Consider the following 25,331-nt stretch of genomic DNA (forward strand, 5'->3'; position numbering starts at 1 on the left):
TTTCAACAACAGTAAACATGGAAAACAACTGTCACTTCGATAGATAAAGCGCGCGTATGACTAGTAGCGACGCGTGTCACGATCTAGATAAGGGAAGGTATGTTTATTGCACAAGTTGGCAAAACTATTCAAAATACATCTGTTTTCATCCCAGGTTTTCAGCGTCTAATGCTAGAAGTACTGATGGTGTTCGGACTCCTACCAATGAAGTTTTTTAACGCACTTTTTTTTCTTCTTAACTGTTTGTGAATCCATGATTTTTTTCCAAGGCCCAAGTTGATAAATACCAGTTACACAAAAATCATTTTTAATAAAACAACTGTTAATATTTTAACTTGTCCCCCCATAAACAATGATTCACTTCATTTAATTCACACCTAGGGTTGTAGGGACCTGGCATGGCCTGGTGGCTAGGACTCCCGAATCGTATTATAAGGGCCGAAAGTTTAAATCCCTCTTAACAAACGTTCTCGCCTTTTCAGTCGTATAGGCGTTATAATGTGTCGGACAGTCCTACTTTTCGTTGGTTTAAAAGTGGCCCAAGAATTGACGGTGGGTGTTGTCGACTAGCGAAATTTCCTGTAGTCTATCACTGTCAGACGGCTAGCACAGATACTTTTCGTGTAGCTTTGCACGAAAGTCAAAAGAAACCAAGCCAAACTGACTGTTCTAAAAAGCAAAAACATTACATTACTCCACGTAATGCATTTAACAGATTAAAAAACAAGTCGGTAATTTGAAACTTAACTGAGTTTGTAATATTCAAACCTGATACTAGTCTGAGACAACGCTGAATAAACAGTGTGTAACTAAATATTAGAACACATTTGACTCTGGGTTCTTCATCAAATTACCATGGAAGAAAAACGTTAACACATGTTTAGTGTTAATATTTAACTTGTGATGTTACACGGCAAATTGGTTGTGATAGTTGATGTATTTATTCACTTTAATCCAAGAAACGTAAGAATTCCTGTAGTTCTTTGACCTTGTAATGATTGGAGTATCATTTGGGTTCTTAATACTATCAGAACAGAACTGATACCTCAGGTTTATAAACTTTATACTATAAGAAGAGAACTGATACCTTAGGTTTATAAACTTTAAGCTCTCAGAATCGAACTGAAATCTTAGATTTATAAACTTTAAGCTCTCAGAATCGAACTGAAATCTTAGATTTATAAACTTTAAGCTCTCAGAATCGAACTGAAATCTTAGATTTATAAACTTTAAGCTCTCAGGATCAAACTGAAATCTTAGATTTATAAACTTTAAGCTCTCAGAATCGAACTGAAATCTTAGATTTATAAACTTTAAGCTCTCAGGATCAAACTGAAATCTTAGATTTATAAACTTTAAGCTCTCAGAATCGAACTGAAATCTTAGATTTATAAACTTTAAGCTCTCAGGATCAAACTGAAATCTTAGATTTATAAACTTTATACTGTAAGAACAGAACTGATACCTTAGGTTTATAAACTTTAAGCTCTCAGAATCAAACTGAAATCTTAAATTTTCAAACTAAGAACTTTCAGAATAGAACTAACGTTTAATCTGTAAAATATAAATCCTTCAAAATAGAAATTTGGATTAATTTACATGAAGAGTATTATAGCAGGATGATGTGTTTTTGAAGAAAAAAATGCATTTAGCGTTTGCCAAGGCGACTGCTTCCTCTTTCATTATCTTTGATAATTTATCGAAATTCATTTAAATTTTAAAGGCGCTGGTGCCGCTGGCAATACGTTTTTTCAGCATTATTTTGGTGCAATAGGGTAAGGACATCTGTCCAGAAGTTTTAATTTTTTAATTACACGTTTTCTTTACTCACATTTATTTATTTATTTATAAAATTGATTTTTTTTCTCGATAAATTTAATTGGTATAATTATTACTTTATTATAATGCTGTTGTTATATATCGAACGAGGATCTGGGTTAGCTGAGGGGCGGCGTGTACTAAGTAACATTGATTGTGGTTTTTGTGTTTTCGCGAAAAACAGGAGTCACTTCAGTTCTACAAATATCGATCCCTTTTTCGTTTCGGGGATTACACCCTTATTTCCAAGCATTAGAACACTTATTAGCTGGCGATCTTTTCGGTTTTTTTATGGGTTTTTTTGCAAAAATTGAAATACTCCACTTAAGTAAAAAGTTTTTTTTAGTTTGCAATTGAGCACATACTTATAGCATTAAAATTCAAGGTTTGATCCCTTAGATGAGAACATAAAATATAACGTGCAGAATTCGCAAATTCGGCCCAGCATGGCCAGGTGGTTAAGGCACTCGACTCGTAATCTAAGGGTCGCAGGTCCGAATTTCAGTCACACCAAATATGCTTGCTCTTTCAGTCGTGGAAGCGTTATAACGTGACGGTCAATCCCATTATTCGTTGATAAAAGAGTAGCTCAACAGTTGGCGGTGAGTGGTGATGACTAGCTGCCTTCCCTCTATTCTTACACTGCTAAATTAGGGACGACTAGCGCAGATAGTCCTCGTGTAGCTTTGCGCGAAATAAAAAAAAATCGTAAATTCATAGGTGAAAATCGTGCATCGAAAGCTATTGTATAAAACTAATTTTGCAACCTTGTTTAGGTTTGAATTTAATATTGAATGATTTTTAAGATGTTACATCAGATTATGTAGTGAAAATAAAATGCTAGTGTTATGTTCAGAGAGAGCTTATTTCGACGTTAATTAATCTATAGTTCTATAGTTGCAACGCTTTACCATAAACTATAAATCAGGCTCCAAGTTCCACGCTTAGACCTAAACTGTCGATCAGGTTGTAAGACGTTTAGGCCTAAACTGCCTATTAGGTTGTAAGATGTTTAGGCCCAAACTGTCGATCAGGCTAGAAATACGACGCCTGAATTATCGATCATAGTAATGTATGATGAAATGATGTGCCTACATGGAAGAGAAGAACATTTCCATTTTTGGTGAGAACTTGTTTTAACCAAAAACACGTTCGTCTTCAATTCATCGAATATATATTACATGAAGTACATTTTTTTTTCTTAACTGAGTCCGGTAAACAGTCGTACTTACTAGCACCAGACCTTTTTCCAGTTCTTGTAATAACAAATGCTTGCTAAAACATCCCTTTACAAAATAAACCGTTTGAAAGGTGTAGTGGTTCTACGCTAGGGTATGAAATATTTATAAACAAATTGTGTGCATGCACGAAAAACAACGAAATTAATATCGAGATACTCTATCACGCATGCGTGTAATACTGACTTGAGATTAGATGCAATTATTGTACGTTTTCGAAATATCGTCTTTTGGGTGACTTGAGCCGAAAAGCCTAAATTTGGCACTAGAATTTAGAACGATAACATCAGTGTAGCGCTAAACGATGGACTAACAAGAAAGTAATTATAAACGTGCTGCTTGTGTTTTTATTTATTTATTTTTAATATGAGTTTCTGGTGTGGGAAAGGAGGGAGAGAATTTTAAGGCCATCTTCTATATCCAGGCATCGTTTAAAGACTGTTTGCCCGTATTTTTAAAGTAAATCGTTCAAAAACCTTGAAACCTAAAGGTAAGATATTTCCTATATAACTTAATGGAGTAATTCTGGGCTCCAGATGTTCCGTATTTCGGTGTATCTTGGCAACACGAAGTTTATTTACGACATCTTGAAACGATTTATCCTAAAACTTCAAATGATATGTCGGTTGCGATAGTACATGGTAACCTTCAAACAACCTCTAAGCTTGCAGGTTTTACCATGATTTCCAAACATCAGTTATTTTACAAAACATTTTAGGGTTAAAATTAGACCAACCAGAAGTCCTGAAAAGACCCCGTGACCCGGTTCCTGGTTGAAGATATTTTTAGTGTTCGTTGTTTGACGTCAGGAGATCGAGAGTGCGCGTGCTGGTCCATCAAGCAGTAACCAGGTTGTTTTGTCATCTTTGTTGCTGCTCTTGAATGAAGTAAAAGTGCACGAGGTGTTTCAGCGCGTGCTACATTTTGCAGGTGCAGTTCGAAAAGTGTAGTTTCTTCGTGTGCCGGTACGTACGAAGGTTTTGTTTGTTTGTTAACAAAATATTTGCAATTTAAAAAGTTTTGTTTAGTAGTAGAAAGTTTGTTCGGAGCTGATAGTTCAAAATTATAGTCATGTTTGTAAACAGTTGATACAGACAACCATCTTGTTTGATTAAGAAAGTTTCAAACACCCACTTCCTTAGGAAACCTTACCAACGAAATTCCACTGAACATTAGATTTTTCACGAAAAGAAGAAGAATGTATAACAGTATTTCAACCACACTGTGTCCGTCACATCCGTTGCCGACGATGCTTTCGCTCAGTACAGAGCTCATAAGAATATAGTCTTAGAAAACGTAAAAGCTTAATTCTATTGTTTTACGACAAAAAATTTTTACTTATATTTGTGATTCGCCAGCTCGGAAAAAGCAACAACTCGATAATTGTTATTGCAGGAAGTGTTCTAACCGTTACAGTAACACTTGTGTGTCCCAACTGAACTGATGAGCTCTGGATTGAGAGAAACGCGTCGTTGCAAATGAATATGCCGGATCTATTGTAATTTAAAACAGATTTTCACAGCCATGATTAAGTTGTGTAAAAAAAACAACAACAACAACAGCAACAAACACATCTACACTTTTAAATTCGTCATAAATATAAGTTATTTAAATTCTTAATGTGAGGAGTAGTGGCCCAAGTGGCGAAATCGAACGACAGTTAAGGAAGTGCAGCGTGGAATGTTGCACGCGTTTTCAATATTTAAATCTGTTTTTCTTTCTTTTTTTAAATTACTCTACTTCGTTTTTCTGTCTTACCGACGGATGTGACCTAGTGGTAAGCGTGTGGAGCTATAGATTAAAAGATTCAGGGTTAGAGATCTGATATCAGTGAACAGTCTCTTTTGAATTGTAGAAATGTTTTGTTACTGACTACTACATTATTTGGATTAATAAACTGGATCAAGCGATTGTGGCAACAGATCCTACTGGTCAACTTCTCTCCTAGTGACCACTATACTTGAACGACGTAGAGGGGCTATGACCAGGCCATTTATCCTACGTGAGGTCAGTTTGAAAATTCCAATCATTGTTTTTAATAATCAGGTTTAACAATCTGATCCGTAGCTGAAAGCGAATTTGCGAGGATTTGGTTTTAGTGAATTTAGATAGATGTCAGTAGCCAAGTACAAAGGTATGGAAAGTTTACAGTATGGTGTAAGCTGTCTCAAGGGTAGTGAATAACACGACAGTATTCATCTAAAGTTATACCGCAATACACTGTCCATCTAAGACAAGAAAAATATATATTGTATGGTTATGACAATCCAAATAAAGGAATGTTGATACCGTTGTGGTGTTAAAATAAAGGAAGAAAAGTTGATACAGTAGTGGTGTTAAATTGAAGAATGGAAACTTGATACCATGGTGTTGACAACCTAAAATGTAATTGATTTCATGGTGCCAATCAACACACACCAAAGTTGTGTAGAGTAGTACCATGACCTCGAGTAGGAAATCCATTGTGATTATCGATGTGCAACTTGTCTTGATGCACATGTGTAAATTTGTGTTTGCGTGTGTATTATTGAAAACGTTCCACGTGTTTATCAAAATCCGTCTTGTCTTTATGCACGTGTGTAAGTTTAGATTGAAAACGTTCCATGAAATTGCCAAACTCTGTCTTGTCTTGATGCACGTGCGTAACTTTATATTGAAAACGTTCCATGAGATTGTCAAAGTTTATTCTGTTTTGATGCACGTGTAAGTTTATCTGTGTTGGACAAGACGTTTTTACTAAGTAATTCGTTTCAAAGTTGGAACTTCTCCCAAGGTCTGAAGTTGGGCTTAACACGACAGTTGGAGTCTTACCTTCGTCTGGTTCTAAAGAATCTTCAGTGTCGTCTACAGAGTGGAGAGAAATACCCTGGGTTATTTCTTGAAACTCCTATCCGAATTGGACATCAGTATTATATTTTATTTTGAGAATAAATATTGTTCCTTCACCCCATCCTGAAAAAAAGTTTCAAGCACCCGACTTGGCTGTCTTTTGATTATGATAAGAACAGATAATTCGCTAGGAAGATTTTTTTTCAATTTTGCTTAAAATTTGTTTAGATCGTTGAAAATGTAGCATCGATCGTGTAAAGCTATAATATACACTACTAGTAGGGAAGGGTTTATTTAACCCTAAACAGTTTTCTTTTGTAACCAGAAGAACGTAGTATTGACCGTGTAAGACTATATGTACACTACTAGTACGGAAGAATTTACTTAGCCCTAAACAGTTCTCTCTTGTTACCTGAAGAACGTAGCATCGATCGTGTAAGGCTATATTATACACTACTAGTAGGGAAGAATTTATTTAACCCTAAACAGTTCTCTTGTTACCAGAAGAATGTAGCATCGACCGTGTAAGCCTATATGTACACTCCTAGCAGAGGAGAATTTATTTAACCCTAAACAGTTCTCTCTTATTACAAAAAACAAACAAACACATTAGTATTAAAATGTGCGGCTGTATTTTACACTGCAAATAAAGGAATTAAATAGTTGGCCAGATAGTGACCAATTCTTTGTTTTATTCATTAGCAAATGGTCATCATGAATTGATACAACACTGATAATAATAATTTTTTCTCTTAGTTTACTTTTTTGTTGTTGTTTTTTACTCCAAAAATAACGAGTAGAGCAGATGCGGTAAGTTTACCAAATAAAACTAGGTTACAAAATCATAATCGCCCGTCTCCCCCCTTCAACACACACACACACACACATACACATACACAACTGCCCTATTTTTTATCTTTGAAATGTAATTATTAGATGTGTTCTTCAAAGAAAAAGGTAACATTTTTTTCGAAGGGAATATTCTACATCTGTCGAGCTATATCTGAGATTGAGGGCTAGGAAGAGAAAGTGTTTGCGAAGAGAATAATGACGTCATGCATTAAACATGCAGTGACGTCACGCTTAAAATATGTACGCCAAAGAGGGTAAGTTCGCAAAATAATGTTGTAACACGTGTTATTTTGTGTATTATTTCGGTGCTATTTTTTGCACTTCTAAAAACAAGGAAGTGCCTTAATGTCGTCATCAAATCGGTGGAAAGTTACTTTTTTATTAAATATATAACGCGCACTTTCAGTCGACTTTTGTTTTCTGTGTTTGAGAGTTCTTTACTTGTGAGAGGAACTTTCTTCTATGTAATTCGCGAATTGTGAGATTGGCAAAAAACTCTGTAAACTCGGAAACATTTGGTTTAAATTTTGCCTAAAGCTATTCGAGGGCAATCTACGCTAATTTAGCCGTGACAGACTAGAGGGAAGGGCAGCTAGACGACAGCACCCACCGCCAACTCTTGGGCTACGATTTTTAACCAGTGAATAATGTGATAGACCGTCATATTATAACACCGTCACGGCTGAAAAAGTAAATATTTTCGATGACGGATTTTCCAACCCGACGATTGCGATTCGAGCGCTCTAACCACTAGCCCCACCCCATGGAAAGTTGTAGTAAAACTGTTAATTTCTCCTTTTTAACATGGCTACGGAAATTATTGATATATTTTAACGTTAGTTAACCTTGACTTATTTGGTATCGTGTTAAAAATTCTCTAATAAAAAGAAAACAATATTTTATTGTCTACCGTAAAATCGAATTCTTTCATTTTTATGTGTCATCTGACTCTGCAGTACGTATGTTCTGAGTGTTATATTTCCATCGTGACCAGATTACAAGCTATAGTGATATTAACTTGGTGAAACAGGAAAAGTTGAAATATCGGTCGGTTGTGCGCGTGGTGGTCTGGAAAATTTTAAATATCATGTGAACAGCCAGGCAGAGGGTAGATTTAAATTATTTTGGAAAGTGTAGCCATGCTATATTAATGTTTATGGTTAAAATTGTCGATTATGGGAACATGTTTGTAAAAACGCGCATAGTTTCTGTGTGCACTCCCTTTTTCTCAGATAATTCAAGTTTATATATTTTCTTTTCTTTCCAAAGTTTAGTTAGAATCGAAAGTTTGGTAACGTTTTTATTCTGCAAAACCCACCTTTCCAGTGTTTTAGAGAATCCCAAACCTGGGGTTAAGATTACGTTGGCCTGTATTATATCTCATTGTAGAGGGCGCAATTTTCGATTAGGGTAACAACGGAATGAAATAAATATTTTTAATAGACTAAGTACGCACTATTAATATAAATAATTTATAAGCTTTCATATGTAACGATCGGTGTTGTCCAATCTGATAAACATTTTTTCATATCGTAACTTATAGCAGATTATTGTTTTATTAGAAGTTACTCTGTAAGTACACTCAAAGTTTTAAGTTATTGTGTTGAGGCCCGGCATGGTTGGGTGGTTAAGGCACTCGACTAGTAATCTGATTGTTGTAGGTTCGAATCCCCGTCACACCAAATATTCTCGCCCTTTCATCTTGGGGGCGTTTTAATGTGACGAACAATCCCGCTATTCGTTGGTAAAAGATTAGCCCAGCAGTTGGCGGTGGGTGGTGATGATTAGCTGCCTTCCCTCTCGTCTTACACTGCTAAATTAGGGACGGCTAGCGCAAATAGCCCTCGTGTAGCTTTGCGCGAAATTCAAACAAAAGTTCTTGTATTGTTGCGTTGATGAAAATATAAGTTTTCTTAATGCCTTTTTATATTTTCTCAATATGCTTAACTTCTGTATCTTGTCTCTTACTCTCTTTTTATCTGTATTTCTCTCTCTCTGCTGGTTTCTGTGTCAAATATTTTCACTAGCTTCACTTCCATTATTTTTTTTTTCGTATTTGCTCACAATCATATATGGAGCTTTAACCCTAAAACGGCGTCCATCATCAATCGATACTGCTACCTACAACATTCCCGCTGTTTAAGGGCTAACAAGACTCTCATGATTATTAATAAATGAATAATAAACAGTTCTGTTTTATATCAAAATGCCAACAGATCTTGATTTTAAAAACGGTTTTGATAAACCTCTGAATTGTTTTGTGTCTTTGGTTTGATTACAGTTTTGAAAGTACCGTATATGTTGTAATTTATGTACACATATTATCATAACTTATGTAACTTAAACGGGTATATAGTGTGTCTAAAATAATGCTAGTTATTCTGGATATCTAAAAGTAAACATTAAATAAATTTTATTGAAGTCTTTAAAGTATATTGAACGAGTTAAACATTGTCATGGTTACAAGCATTACTTCTGATACTGTTGATATCAATGTACGAGTTTTTCTGCCACTGTTTGAGGAAGAAGAAATGGGTGGCGAATCCATAATGGGAGGTCCAGGAGCACGCTCTCCCAGATGTTTTAAAAATATTTTCTATAAAACTATGCATTTTGACGGTATCCAAAATTGTTTTACACTTTTCAAATGTGTTTTTTACATATATAGGTGCAATTGGGGAGGGGGTGTAAGATCACACCCACCCTCCAACTTACGCACATGTATTATCAAAACCAGGCCTGTTTCCCTTCCTGTTGTCATAAGCCTAATGACGTTGTAGTTGTATCAAGTTAAGTATGTACAGTATCTTAAAACTGGCTATCTGTTAATAATTTCTTTAAAGGGTAAAAAGTCGAATGGTGTATTTCAAAGTCTTGTATAGTTGGAATGTTTGTAGTTTTAACTTATTTATAAAGTGTCAGGTGTTATCCAACTTTTAGTTGTATCTCACCAGTATCTTTATTATTTTAATGTCGCGAGTGTGTCCTCTATATGGATGTTTTCAATTGGTCCAATGATAACCAATCATAATGAAGAAAGTAAAGAGAGGAGCCTGTTAAAAAAAATAATGAAGACAGCCTTAACTACACTGATTGCTCCTAATAATAAACAATCATTTCCGTATTCCATCCTTTACACAGTCGTAAGGTCAGTCATTCTCTGTTCGACCCCGGCATGGCCAGGTGGTTAAGGCGCTCGACTCGTAATCCAAGGGTCGCGGATTCGAATCCCCGTCACACCAAACATGCTCGCCCTTTCAGCCGTAGGAACGTTATAATGTTACGGTTAATTTCCTATTCGTTGGTAAAAGAGTAGCCCAAGAGTTGGCGGTGGGTGGTTATGACTAGCTACCTTCTCTCTAATCTTACACTGCTAAATTAGGGACGGCTAACGCAAATGACTCTCGAATAGCTTTGTGCGAAATTCAAAATAAACCACTCTGTTCATCGCGGTGGTGATGGTAATGACATAATATTAATGGAGTGACCTTCTGCCCAACAGTGGACAGTCGACATTGTAACAAGCTTAGCAGTATATGTTTTCATGTGCTCGCTGTGCAAATACTCTTAGACCTTAATATTTACCCATATAACAAACACTCTAAAGCTCCTAAAATATTTAAAAAACATACTCGAAAGGAAGTTCAAAGAGATTTGATTACATTTGTAACCGAACCTCTACATTACTTTAGTGAAACCGCCGTGGACAAAGTTACCTATTGTTCAATGTCTGCAGTCCTACACCTCTGTGTAGTGTGTGGATTCTATCAAAGGCTTCGTTGGCCGACACAGCTGCGGTCTTGTGTTACTCTGATTAGAGGAGAAGTCCAGACGATAGTTTTGCTAGAAGGTTTTTTTTTTTTTTTGTTACCGCAACCTTAAAATTGAACTTTCCATCTAGGTGCATCTTCCTCCGGTGTCACCGTTGTCTGTTTTTGTTGTTAAGCCATGTTAGAAAACAAACAATTATGATTCCTCTCTGTTGGTCGGAAGTGACCCAGCAGCCGTGTTAGAGAACATATAATTGTGTTTCTTCTCTGCTGGTCGGAAATGGCCATGTTAGAGAACAAAATAATTGTGGTTGTTTCTCTCTGTTGGCCGGAAGTAACCCAGCGGTTAGGTGCGGAACTGCGAATCGGAAGGTCCAAGGCTCGAATAGCAATATTCCGCTGAACGTACCCTGAATTTTTAGTTCTAATAGTGTTAAAACTCTAACAGTCAATCTCACTATTCAGTAATTTTGAATTAGGATTGGATATGTCTAAAGACTGGTCATCTCTGAGTGGGTCTTCAGTTCATGTGTCATACTGTGTCGTGAGTTGAAAATCGCAGTACCTTTAATAGTTCGTTTGTGTCACCTCGAGTGTTTTACAAATTTGTAAAGCCAGGATTGGTTTGGAAAATTTATCTTTAGAAACATATCAGGAAAAACGTCACATACAGACTGTTACTGTGTTTTATCCAACATCGAGTGATTAATTATAGGGGCAAGGCGACATAAGATATGAATTGTAGCACTGTTGGTTGTTTAGAAATGTTTATGCACGTATGTAACTGTGACCCCTCCCACAGCTACAATAATGCGTTTTATGTTTCATTCAATCTTCTGATACTTTAAATAATGGTGACAAATTTATTGCTACGCTGAAACCAAGATACTTTGGTGGTGGTGTTATTTTTCCAATACCAGGGTACTTTGGTGTGTTGTTGTTTACACAGCACCAGAGTACATTGTTGGTATTGTTGTTGTTTCTACAACACCAAGATACTTTGGTATATTGCTGTTGTTGTTTCCACAATACCAGGGAACATTGATGGTATTGTTGTTGTTTTCACAACACCAAGATACTTTGGTGTATTGCTGTTGTTGTTTTCACAACTTGGTGTGTTGTTACTCTCTTCCTTCCCCACAACAGACACTCATCCTAACACTGATTCAGCTTTTATATATATATATATATATATTCATGATAGTACGAGTGTGACTTAAGGTATGTGTGGTTATCAACGTATCGTAGATAGTTTTATAATATTAAAGAATATCTCTTGTCTTACCTGTGGACTATGGGTAATAATGAGATGTTAGATAGTAATAACTCAGCTTAGTTCATTTATCTCTCTCTTTGTACACTGAAGTAATACTGTTAGAATCAAAATACAATGGCCGTTATTAAAGATAATTGTAGTATTGTTTAATATCAAGATTTTGTTATGGCTAGGTAGTTAAGGCACTGAACTCGTAATCTGCGGGTCGCGGGTTCGCATCCCCGTCGCGCTAAACATGCTCGCCCTTTCAGCCGTGGGTGGGGGCGTTATAATGTTACTGTCAATCCCAGTATTCGTTGGTAAAAGAGTAGCCCAAGAGTTGGCGGTGGGTGTTGATGACCAGCTGCCTTCCCTCTAGTCTTACACTGCTAAATTAGGGACGGCTAGCGCAGATAGCCCTCGTGTAGCTTTGCGTGATATTCAAAAACAAACAAAGCAAAAAAACAAAATTTTGTGTTTATCTAAAAATACAGGTAAATATTCATACGTCATTATTTAACTAGATCGAACGGTGTTTCTTGCTATTTTGAAAGCTGAGTTGAATAGTGACGTATAGCGCGAATTCTCTAACTCGTGTATTTGTCCTGATTGATCGGCATCTACTATGAACATGTGAACGTGAAGAACAGACTCTGGAAATTCGTTACTTTGTCTACTTCCTGTTTCAACCATTTTAAAAATACGCAGTCGTCGTTAGGCGATGTTAATTATTGAATTTCATTGATAGGTTCGACGTGAATCTCAGTCGTCAACCAACATGGAAGACAATTCCAGAGTGGTTAGTGGAGTTGACCTTGATTCGGTGGACGATGAAACGTTCCTCTATCAGCTGGTAACTAAACAGTAGAAATATTTGTAGCTTAGATAGTTACTTGTTTGTATTTCTGCAATTGTTGTGTAAATTTTGAAGAAAGTTTGTAACATTTCTATAGACACCTTTGTTTTATCGAACAAGACAGTGTGCAATGTTTCCTTGGATACCTTTTATTTCGTTGAACAGTACAGTGTGCAACGTTTTCTACCATACTTGTTTTTTTTTTAAAGGCCGGTATAATGGTTTATTTGGATAATTTTGTTAAGGGTATTAAAAATATTTCGTTGCTACGATGTTCACGTTTTACAATACATAGATTGAAACATGTTTTACCTTATAACTGATTTAGCTGTTTTAATTATTCATTATATCAGCTGGACATTACAGAAGATTTTGATCAGAGAAAAATCATAAGGTCGAGACTTCGAGAGGTCCAGGCTGTCTCTAGAGGTCAGTGGCTCTTATCGTTTACCGTATTTTGAAACATTTGTCAGGTAAACAGTCAATAAAAGCGTGGTTTGTTACAGAGCTCCACTTTCTCCAAAGTTCAGACAGAGTTTAGTTGTTGCATAATGAATATAAATCGTCGTGTGTTTTAACTTATTTCCAGTCTTCTAACCCTTGCCACTGTCGTTTCCATTGCCAGATATTTACTGTTTCAATGTTTAACCCCAAATGTTTCCATGACCTAACCCGTATTGTTTCTGTATTCTAATATCGCCATTAGCAACGTTCTAATCAATACGTTTGGTATTTATGTCTAACTAGAATATTCTAAATTATTAAAACCATAACATATGTCTTTATAACAAAATTGGAGATAAAACAATTAAAAGAGTTGATAAATTTACTGCATGATTTTTTACATTCAATTTTCAGTTAGTTATATAAAGATTTTTATAGCTACTAATTTGTGATACAGAGATTTTACCGAAGGTTTTGTGCGACGGCTAGTTTCGTTAAGCCTTTTTTGTGTTTGTTAATGCAGCAAAGCGAGACGAAATGATGAAAAAGCGGGAACAGGAACGTGAAGACGCCATTAAGCAACGGCAACGCGAAGCAGCAGAACAGAAACAGCGGACTTTAGCTATGTATGACAGCATGGCCAAGTCAGCTCCGGCTGGAGGCCCTAAACAAATGGACATCAACATCTATAAAGAGGGTGAGTTGAAATCATCATGTCAATATTGCCATCTTCGGGAAAGGGGCATTTACCTTTAATATAAGATACAACAACACGTATATCAATGTTAATGCCACACAGCAACAACACTGATATTAATTTTAATATATCATACAACAACACGTATATCAATGTTAATGCCACACAGCAACAACACTGATATTAATTATATATATCATACAACAACAACGTAGATATCAATTTTAATATATCATACAACAACGACACAGATATCAATTTTAATATATCATACAACAACAACGTAGATATCAATTTTAATATATCATACAACAACAACACATATCAATTTTAGTATATCGTACAACAATAACAACACAAATACCAATTTTAATATATTATATCACAATAACAACACAGACATCAATTTTAATATATCATATAACAATGTAAGTATGCTTTTCACGTGAGATGTTATTTACAACTAGAAAATCGAGAAACATTAACAATTAAAAGTAACCATCTTATAATAAAACTAATACAGTTTTCTGGTGGTTTTTGTTCATTTTTTTGGCATGTTTGTTGTTTTCTTATTCACTTATAGTTTTTCATATATTTTATTATTATAAAGTTCATGTTTCCAGAATACTGTGTTTAACTAATAATAAAATTCCTCCAATTAGCCAGTTGTAACTCAAACATGTCCTATTAGTAGAGCTTAGGGTTAACTGTTTTGGCCACAAACTGTGCTTTTGTGAGATTCCCTTTCTTATCTTAACATTGATTTGCATGTATTTGTTTTAGTAAGTAGATAATTAAGAATAGAATGGTAAAGTTTGATTTACCAAACAATCTGTTTTTGATGCAACTGTTTTATAGTCAAGAGAACGCGTAACTGTTTTGATTTTACAGAGCATGACGATAACCAGCACGAGCGAGCTGCACGTGAGGATTCCCGTAAGTTGTTAGAAGAAGCTGTTTGTTATGATATTTTACTCAATTATTTTTGATTACTTCCTTTTAACTTTGAGAAAAAAAAGTTTATTTTATTATAAATGTGTGGCCTAGTGGTTAACGTTCCAGACTTTGAATCCGAGGATCCAAGGTTCGTTTCCTGTTACTACGAGATCGCGCTTTACACAGTGGTATCGTAGATGTGTTGTTAAGTGTGAGGGTCAAATCCCACTATTCCATTAGAGTAGCCCAAGAGTTGGTGGTGAGTTGTGATGACTAACTGCCTTCCCAGTAGTCTATCGGTTCAAAATTAGGAACGGCTAGTGAAGATAGCCCTTGTGTAGCAATGTCAAGAATATCCAAGACAGAAGAATAAACTCGTAAGTGGTCGTATGTAAAACATAATTATTTCTGTAAATCGAATATTCACCAAAGTGTATGCTGAAGTATTTTTATAACTAGTAAGACTTGTTTTTCTACTGTGAATTTTCGAGCTGAAATCAACAGTGATAAAAAAACAAAACAAAGTAATCTTTAATCAGTGATGACGAGAAACCCACTTGTTGAGAAAATTTATATGCAAAAACGGCAACTATGCAGAAAATATAACGTATGTGATATTTGAAAACCTGTTGTTTAACATAAGTTTCCTGTGGTTAATATGAATATGTACCCATCCCAAGTGGCTCAACGGTAAGGCTAAACACTGGAGTTTGATACTCGTGGTGGGCACAGCACAGATAGCCCATTGTGCTTAACTACAACAAACAAATATATATAAAGTTCAGTTCAAGGTAGTTTGACTTTAAGGTAAATATAAGAAAACTCGAAACCTTTTCAATCTGAAGGCTGCTGGTTTGAATCTCCACCAAACATGCTCGCTCGTTCAATTTTGGGGGCGTTGTAATATGTAGGTCAAGTCCACTATTCGTTGATAAAATGTTTTATTTTCTCCAAATGCTCGTTTATTGTTATTTATTTTAAGGACTTAATCGCACTGTTACTAATGGGAACTTTTATAATTCATTTTTAAATAATTATCTTATTATAGTATCTCTCTTCGTTAAAGCAAGGAGAAACCATTTAATTAAAGTTTTTTTTTTTTTTTACAAAATATAACTGAAAATTAATAGAAGTTTGGAAAATATGCTAAACACGCCACACATTCAGTGTAAAACGAACAGTAGAAAAATAAATGAATGAATGGTTTTCTTTTCCCTAGGTAAACCTGGTTTAAATAATGATAACCCTCCTATTGGAGGTGGACTGCAGCGCGATCTGGTGGAAGAATCAATTCGTGAGCGACAGAAAGAAGCAGACGAAAGGAAGAGAAGAATTTTATCGTCTTACGACGCAGCTGCTAAGTCGGGGCCAGCAGGAACGATTCGAGACGTAAATTTTGAGACTTCTAAAAAAATTGGAGGCATGTGTTTAAAATTGAAAATCATTTGTATCTCAATTATATTTCTCATGAGTTCTTAATATTAGACTTGTTACATTTATAAAAAAATACAATCCTTATCTTGTCCGTTAGGGATTTTCAAGAATTCTAATAGTGTTTTAGAATTAAATAGATCTACTAATAATTAATATCTTATTATAAGTATAACTAATCCTTCCTTGCCGGCTTGAAAAGCCTTCCGCACCCCAGCTATAATTTATATATCTTTCTTTTAAGTATAGGTGTCGCCTTTATACTTAAATTTACTTGAAATTTGGGTAAGGTTTATTAAATGATCATTATTTTTTAACCCTTATATACATTTTGAATCAATCAAGACGAGCTTATAGTTTTCGCTGTTTATTAGCAACTGGCTTTGTAAAGAAAGAAATGTTATATGCGCTGAAGTAGGCCTAGCCTCGTTTTGAACTGAGATCGTGAATAAGGCCTACAGGTAAGATTACGGAATGAAATCAAATATTTTTAAAGATCGTTTACTTGAGCAGCTTTGGGTTGAGGGTATCCAGGGCTTATGGAACGATATTATTGATAATATACTAATTTTTCTCCGTTAATCATTTTAGGATATTAATTATCATCGTAATATCGGCTGTAACCTTTGTCCTAGTTTCCATTGAAATTAATTCAGCTTTTCCTTTGCTTTCTAACCCTGAATTTACGATATACTAAACCATAATACCAAAAATGTGGTGGTACATTTTAACATTACCAAATCTGGTTGTTTAACTTTTCACTAGGATTGTTGTATCGTTTAGACTTTGATCTAAAGATCCCAGAATTGGTAAAGAAACTGGAACTAGTTTTTATATAACTTAACCAGTTGTCAATATTGGTTTGTTTATATTATTGTGTAAACAATAACCAGAAGTATATGATTAAAAGCAGTGACAGATAAAATTACCTTAACGAAACGTTTTAGTAAATAGAACAATGATCAGTCTTAATTAATACCCGAATTACGGTTCAAGACAGTATAAGTTTTATTTTGAAAAGTAGATTCCTCTTCTTCGCTACCAGTTTTTTTTTCGTATCTTTTTAAACGTTTGCTCTCTTTCACTTGACTTTATTTCAGTGGATATCCCATAATAGTCGTCGACTTTATTGTGCTTCAAAACACGACAGTTGTAAGAAATAGAAGACATAGTGGCTTAAATTCGTTTTCTACGCTTTAAAAGATGTAATAGCAAACACAAAACACTTGAGTTTTAGCTAGAAAAAGGAAAAGAGAAACGAATGTTGAAGAAATCTGTAGTAAAAATAGTTTTTGACATTTCGTCTTCACAGAACGGAATCCCTAACCTATAGCTACTGTTCTAGCATATGTTTATTAAATTCGGAAAATTTTCATTAACCTAAAACTGGTCAGGTCGCAGTGGCGGCGCCAGGATATTTTCGTTGGGGGGGAAGGGCTGTGGTAAACTGTGGAGGGGCTTCCCAAAATGCCATCAATATGAAGTATAGATGGTAAATTGTAATAATGTAAATACCAAGGTACATTTCAGAAGGGTGTGCAGTTTTCATTGGAAACTCATACTCTGATTAATAATTCACTATTACAAATTAGAAATCTGTTTATGAAAATGTGTATATGTAAAAGAGGAAGCTCACCTAAATTCCACCCAAGATAATACATAATAATAAAGAAAAGCAAGATTAGCTTAGGTTGAACATTTAATATACCATTAAGAGTAAAGCTACAAATCAAAAGAAATATAACATAAAGACATAGTTTACACAGCAGAAACGAATTATCTCATGTGAAGTTAATATACTCTGAGGTAAAGAAAGGTCACTATCAGGCTAACTATCTTTCATCGTGTTGTGTTTATAGTCAATATTACTTCAAAACAATGCGCCTGTCCTGGTGATTGGCAGCAAGTGTTTCTATAACAGTATCAATATCGAGTTGTTTTGCCCTCCTGGAGTTTACTGATATGACACCAAGGTTGCTGGTGTGGTTGTTACCACTGCTGTTGTGCAAGTATGTCTTGAGAAGCTTCAAACATGAGAAACTTCTCTTACAGGCAGCTGAAGTGAAAGGCAGGGTCACAGTGATGCATACAAGTTTGTGGAGATCCATGAAGGCTTCCTTGTATGGCTCCAGCATGGTTGCAAGCTCCAATGGTATGGATACTTCCTGCCCCTTGTCTTTCTTCCTGGCAATTAGCCGGTTCAACTGGTAAACTTCCACTGCGAGGTCATCCTTGCCACGCCATCGTTTGCTGCCATTCCTAAGAGTGCTTGCTTGTCCAGAAATGTGGAGTGTTTGGGGTTCAATGTAGTTGCACCCATCAGAACACTGCAGGCATCAGAGGAGAATCTTCTATTCAGCTTGTTGAGCATCATGTCTATGATGGCATAGAAGGTGTGTCTCCAGGCATCCAGAACATATCCGTGAAGTACTGTTAGAGAAAGTGTTTATCTTTAACCATATAGCACAAGTACTTAATTAGAGGGTAGTGATAAAGTAAAATTACAGGGCTAATTAGGGAACACAAACATAGTTTGATAGGGCATGTTGTAACACTGTGGGCAGCTAATGGGAGTGAGCAGTGGTGGCGTGCGGCTGGCATTTGGATCGGGCTGAGCCGATCGTTAGCCGTACACAGAGCGTACACCTTGGTCAGTGAGTGACTCGGTGATCATACGCTTAAGGCGTTCGAGGCGGGAATCGCGCGCTCGAACAAAGCAAACCCGCGGCCTGAATATTGAATGGTCATAGTAGCACCAAAACAAAATGTGTAACTTGCAGTTGACCTTCACAGAAAGGCTGGTTTCTTCATAAGTTCACATTATTCATACAGGTCAAACTGTGATTGTGATATTGTTCTTATTATCATAAGTGTGACAATAATGTAACTACTATATTACATTAAATTAGGCACTTCTAAGTAGCCCAATGACAATTTCAAAATTCATTCTAGAATTGTTTAGAAATATTATTTGGTCAGTTAACATGTAAGGTTATAATCTAATCATAACTATAACATTAATTGGATTGTAAGTCACAATTTTAAGTGTATGCCACAATCATCAATACAATTTTGGATGGTTGATACACAATGCAAAATGATCTCACAGAGGACACAATACCAGCTAAATGTTTCATAGTTTTGACCTATACACAATACACTTATACATGCATGCTATGTTTTACTTTTCAATAAAAGATAAATGAAATTAATGGGTAAATACCAGTGAAATTTTTTGTTTATCAAGTAAAATCCCTGACGATCTGTTGTAACTTGAAATCAACGTGATTGTCTAATCTTCGTCAAAGTTCAAGATAGAATGGCATTACACAGGGAGCGGCAATACAACGCATAAGTTTCAGTGCATTCAGTACATTATTATGGGACGCATGACACATACTTCCGTCTTAATGAAGACGTTGAGTACTACAGATCTATGTCTCTTTGATGTTAATTGCTAAGCAACAATGACGATTGTGTTTCCTATATTCATAAAATATATGTAAGTAACAATATTTGGGGGCTGAAGGGGGCTTGGCTCATTTGGGGGGTCAAGCCCCCAAGTTCCCCCTTGGCGCCGCCACTGTTAGGTCGCAAACTTCGGTAGGAGAAACTTTCGGGATGACTTTTGGCTTTAATCCCGTATTTCCGATAGGTGGCTACTGAAACCTCATGAGTGAAGACAATTAAAACAGTAAATGTGTCAGAATCAGAAGTAACAGGACATACATCCATAGCTGAAACTTGTCAGAATAAGAAGTAACAGGACATACATCCACAGATGAAACTTGACAGAATAAGAAGTAACAGGACATACATCCACAGATGAAACTTGACAGAATAAGAAGTAACAGGACATACATCCACAGATGAAACTTGACAGAATAAAAGATGAAACAGAATAAGAAGTAACAGGACATACATCCACAGATGAAACTTGTAACAGGACATACATCCACAGATGAAACTTGACAGAATAAGAAGTAACAGGACATACATCCACAGATGAAACTTGACAGAATAAGAAGTAACAAGACATACATCCACAGATGAAACTTGACAGAATAAGAAGTAACAGGACATACATCCACAGATGAAAATTGACAGAATAAGAAGTAACAGGACATACATCCACAGATAAAACTTGACAGAATAAGAAGTAACAGGACATACATCCACAGATGAAACTTGTCAGAATAAGAATTAACAGGACATACATCCACAGATGAAACTTGACAGAATAAGAAGTAACGAGACATACATCCACAGATGAAACTTGTCAGAATAAGAATTAACAGGACATACATCCAGAGATTAAGCATGACAGAATAAAAAGTAACAGGACATACATCCACAGATGAAACTTGACAGAATAAGAAGTAATAGGACAAACATCCACAGATAAAACTTGACAGAATAAGAAGTAACAGGACATACATCCACAGATGAAACTTGTCACAATAAGAATTAACAGGACATACATCCACAGATAAAACTTGACAGAATAAGAAGTAACAGGACATACATCCACAGATGAAACTTGTCAGAATAAGAATTAACAGGACATACATTCACAGATGAAACTTGACATTAGATTGTCCAAATATTCACCAGTGGCTCAACTGTAAACTTTATGATTTGTAACAGTAACCTTTGATCTTCGATTCTCATGGCGGATAGAAGATAGATAGTTTATTATGTAGTTTTATGCCAAAATAAGCAAATGGTGAGTGAATGTATTTCAAGAAATTCATTTTGATGTTTTAATCTTGTGTCAGAGTGTTAGTCATACTGAGGGTAAGTTGTGAGATAATATTTATATGTATATTTTAATTTGATGAGTCACATTATGAATTTCAGTGTGTCCTTTTTTTTAACTTTCAGCCAATCAAAATAAAGTTTCAGCACGAGCAAAGTTTCAACAAATGGATGAGGCTGTTACAAAACAGCAAGGGAACAAAACTCCCAAGTAAGGATCATTTTTATTCGCCCAAGTTTTTATAACAGTATTATATTTGACACGGATAAATTGAAATTAAATAACAAACAAGTTGGGCTGAATCTTGACCCGGAAATGGGCCTAGAGGCCTTAGGTAACCTTTCAATCTACCTGAAGACTCCTGGGTTCAGCTTCAGGTCAAGGGTAAGCTCAACTTGCTTGTCACTCTAAATTATGGGACCTATTTTTGCAAGTATACTAGCCATTGGTTTCAGTGGCTCAAAATTTGTAAATTTAAGTTGGTTTATTGTTGTTAAACTTTCGTAATTAATTGTATTTGTAAAAAATTATAATAATGTATATGGTGTACATATTATTGTAAATCTACCTTTAATATAAAGTCAAGGGTAATCGAATGTGTTTGTAGTTGTCGTAGTTTTAACAAAATCAACAACTCTTCTGCAACCAAAGAGCACTTTAAACCTTAACTAAGTCTAACCAACTGGTATTAATACGCTGACTAGAAACTTTATTAGAATCACACACACCCCTTTCCTTAGTAGAGTTATAACTTGACCTGGCGTGACATATCCTTCCACAAGATGGTACAAGGTGTCCATCCAGAAGTAGGCATAGCCTATAATGTTTCACAGAAGTCAACAGAAAGATTTCGTTGGTGGATGTGATGATCTGGTTTATCCTTAAGATGATAAATTTGTTTGAGAACCGTTATTTATCTAACCAAGGAAGGTGTCTCAAGTTACCATGAATAATACATTTAGGATATTATGAGCATGACTGATTCTATTAATATTGTTGAATATTTGGCCATTAAGATGGAAATGTAGTTTTTAGGTGGGAGTGGATGTGACTAGCAATAAAACCGAGGTATACTGTAGTTGTTACTCACCCTTTTATTGGATCAATGACGTTCCCCACCTTCAACATCTGTCGGATCAATGTCAAAAAGATTAAATGCCGCACGTGACATCCGTCTACCATCAATAGAGAAATTAAGGGGATGCGATTTATCAGATTACATCACAGACTTTCAATCATCCATTGTTCACTAACATCGCTGGTTTACAACTTGTATCTAAGATGGATGAGAAACGTTTGCAGCAATGAGTGTAAAATGATTCTCACGTTGCGCTTAACGATCTTCCCCAATCACCATTTTTTCTGTTGCAAAGCGATTATTTCCAGTTATAGTTTTACCAAGTGACAAACTGTATTCCATTTCTGCCTTTACTGTTGACCGATGTCTATGATAGACGTTTTAATAATGACGTTTCTATGGCAACTTAACGAGAATCTGATCATGACGTGAATGTCTTGACAGTTACCTGACTGCTCACATGATCAACGTGTTATGTGTATTCAGGTGAATGGGGTGTTCCACAAACGTGGACATGTTGAAATGTTAAACGTAGCCAGTCCAGTCAGTAAGTGGATTCTAACTGTTGTAACATAACTACGCTGAATGACATTGTATCTGGTTACAGATACATAGTGTATTTTGTAATCTGTTACTTGATATAATCTAGATTGGTATGTTTTTTGTTATATTGTTTTTTTTCAGGAAATTATTCTAACCCTAACTTGTGTTTGTTAAGTTCAAAATTACATGTAACCTATTAATCGCTATTGTTTTTATCCTCATGTTTACTTACTTAAAATTATAACATGTACGTAACAAGACAGCAAGGCATCTGTAATTTATTACCATAATGTATGCGTGTACATTCGGACGAGAAGTAAACAAAAACTAACGTTTTGTGCATGCTCCCACCTGCATGCTTTAGCCCCTTTGTCTTGCCACTTCCGGTGATCCGTCAGAACGCCAGCCAGATCAAACAGACCATCTTGGAGTTTTGTCAGCGATGCACACAGGAGTACAAGGTTAGCAATGTTGTTATAGAATTGGTGTTTGTAATTCTTGTTCCAGGGGAAGTTGCGAACAGCACGACGGGAATAATGGTTATGAAAAGTCGCCATCATGGAAATCCATATGAAGAGAAGGAAAAAAAAAAAGGAAAATTTGCGAAACGTAAAATTTCCGGTTTAGTTTTTAGCTGTTTTACGTGATGTCTAAGTTTATTTGTTATGTATAAACTTGTTAGAGTGTACATAAGTTTACTTTCTTTTCCAGGTATTAACCCACAACGTCTTGGAACAGAACAACGTATTATTTTTTTAAGGAAATACGTGACGCATTTAAACCTTTTAAGGTTTAATTTAAATTCGTGCATGGTTGACAGTCAACAGTAAAAACTAAAAACACACACACTTTTTGTACAGGCCTGTCGAGGTCGTAACGCATACTTGTCGATTGAAGTTATAACACATACGCGTCTTTGTATGTAGATTGTTTTGGGTTTTTTTTTCATTTAACACTTATGTTATAATGGATACAGTATAATAAAATGTTCACCTCGCAGAAAATCCGATTTTTTTCAAAACATACATCAATAGATTACCAATTATTAAACAGAATGACTAGAAAACATTATCTTGTGAATGTTTACGTGATTTGTATGTGCTGGAGTCTTGTAGAAATAATATTTCAAAAATTTCAGAACTGTTTTGATAAAAACTACAGTTTTAGATAGAAAAAAACAACACAAAAACATACGTATTTCCCCAGAAATTGAGTCACATTATACTGATTGATACATGTGGATTAGGAAATGTAGAGATATAAGATAAATAGTTTAAAACTAAATAGTTCCAGGTAAATTTTAGGCTTAAATTTATCATTTCCAACACACACACATAAGGTACAACATCCGCTAGTTGCCGACCCTCTCATTTCAATTGGAAAATTCTTTCAATCTTTATGTATTGCGAATTGTGGTGCTCGTAAGTTCGTCTGTCTCTCGTTTACGGCGGCTGCTTCACGCGTTGCATTTAAAAAGCTGCACGCGCAGGCGGTGCTAAACATTCACTTTTAAAATGATAAGGAGATAACAGACATGAATAATGCTGATGGGAAATGTTATAGTAAACAGGATATTGTAAGAAATTTATTGTCATTTACTCTCCAGAATGTGGCGTAACTTAAATAATAAAAATGTGTATTTACCGTACGTTATTGTGGAGTGGTTCTAAGCGTGACTGAAATGTTCAACAATTACATTTAGATGTGGACTGTATAAGCAGTTCACAGTTCTGGGTGAAACTAGGGTGCAACATAACTAACCTTTTTAAAGTCCATGAAATAATTTAAATTGATAGATTAACTTGAACTTTTCCCGTCACTGGGGACGGGTACTTTTGTTTGTAATTTATAATACTAAAGCCCTAAAGTGGGGAAATTTCTTTGCAAGCTACCTCATACCAGTAAATATCTTTGGAATATCAATTGGTTAAGCAGTACATCTTCAAACGTTTTACGTTTTTAAGGGGACTGTGAAATATCAAAATTTAAGGCTTAACTTGAATAGAAAATAGCCGTTAGTAAGGATCCAGTGTATATTAGTAAAAGTTCTATACCTAATTATTGGGTAATAAAGTAGTAACAAAAACGAAGAAACGCCATTGAAAGAAGAAACGAAACAGTATCGTTGCGTTATTAAACAACGTTAGCCTTACAGACAGGATACCTCCAAACCTGGGTGCGTGCTCTCTTTGTAAAGCAGTAGAATATTTTATTTGTTTTTATTCTTGTTCAAAGTTGGAACGTACTTGAATTTCTGGATTTTAATGATCTTTTAATTGAACAGTATATGAATTACCATTTGTTCCAATGTCACGACGTGACTAACTGACAAAACTTTCTACCTCTCTTTCTGTTCCTTACTTGGTAGCTTCCAGACCGTTCGAGTAAACCGCAGCGCCAGCGACATAAAAGAAATGTTACTCCACTGGTGTCGTAGCAAGACAAGGGACTACAAGGTTTGATTGAACCCTCTACGCATGTCGTTTTCTCCTCACATATCTAATTGGCACATTATCGCTGAACATGCATTTCATTTTTATTTAATCACGTTTCTGTGGCAGAATGATAAAAAAAAAATCTCTGTTAACGTTAACCCACGAACAGATTATTTCTGATACGTTTGTTTCCTCTTATATGTTAAAACATCATAATTCCTATTAATAACAATTAAACGTTAATGTTTTACCGATAGGTGGCGCACTATAACATCCTTCTTTGTTGCTTTAATATTAACTTCTTGAACGTTTCGCATGCCAAGTTGTATTGTTGATGAAAACGTTGGTTTACTAGATAATATCGGGTAACAAATAAGGCGAAATAACCTA

The 25,331-nt window shown here is 35.5% G+C and overlaps 1 protein-coding gene across 7 annotated transcripts in view; it reads left to right on the forward strand.

Annotated features, from left to right (window-relative positions):
* LOC143253909 (uncharacterized) overlaps nt 1–25,331 on the forward strand; it is a 78,591-nt gene that overhangs the window by 38,854 nt on the left and 14,406 nt on the right. Inside the window, exons 4-11 of one of the 7 annotated variants that reach the window (XM_076508474.1) lie at nt 12,511–12,615; nt 12,972–13,047; nt 13,586–13,759; nt 14,651–14,695; nt 15,915–16,115; nt 21,011–21,095; nt 22,871–22,967; nt 24,875–24,962. In XM_076508474.1, the coding sequence (XP_076364589.1) occupies nt 12,511–12,615; nt 12,972–13,047; nt 13,586–13,759; nt 14,651–14,695; nt 15,915–16,115; nt 21,011–21,095; nt 22,871–22,967; nt 24,875–24,943 (852 nt within the window). In that variant the 3' untranslated portion in view covers nt 24,944–24,962. Of the gene's footprint in view, nt 1–12,510; nt 12,616–12,971; nt 13,048–13,585; nt 13,760–14,650; nt 14,696–15,914; nt 16,116–21,010; nt 21,096–22,870; nt 22,968–23,217; nt 23,358–24,874; nt 24,963–25,331 lie in introns of those variants that run through there. The other 6 variants (XM_076508469.1, XM_076508471.1, XM_076508476.1 and 3 more) reach the window with 6 other exon arrangements.

Source organism: Tachypleus tridentatus, chromosome 6, assembly GCF_004210375.1.
Source record: "Tachypleus tridentatus isolate NWPU-2018 chromosome 6, ASM421037v1, whole genome shotgun sequence".
Taxonomy (NCBI): domain Eukaryota; kingdom Metazoa; phylum Arthropoda; class Merostomata; order Xiphosura; family Limulidae; genus Tachypleus; species Tachypleus tridentatus.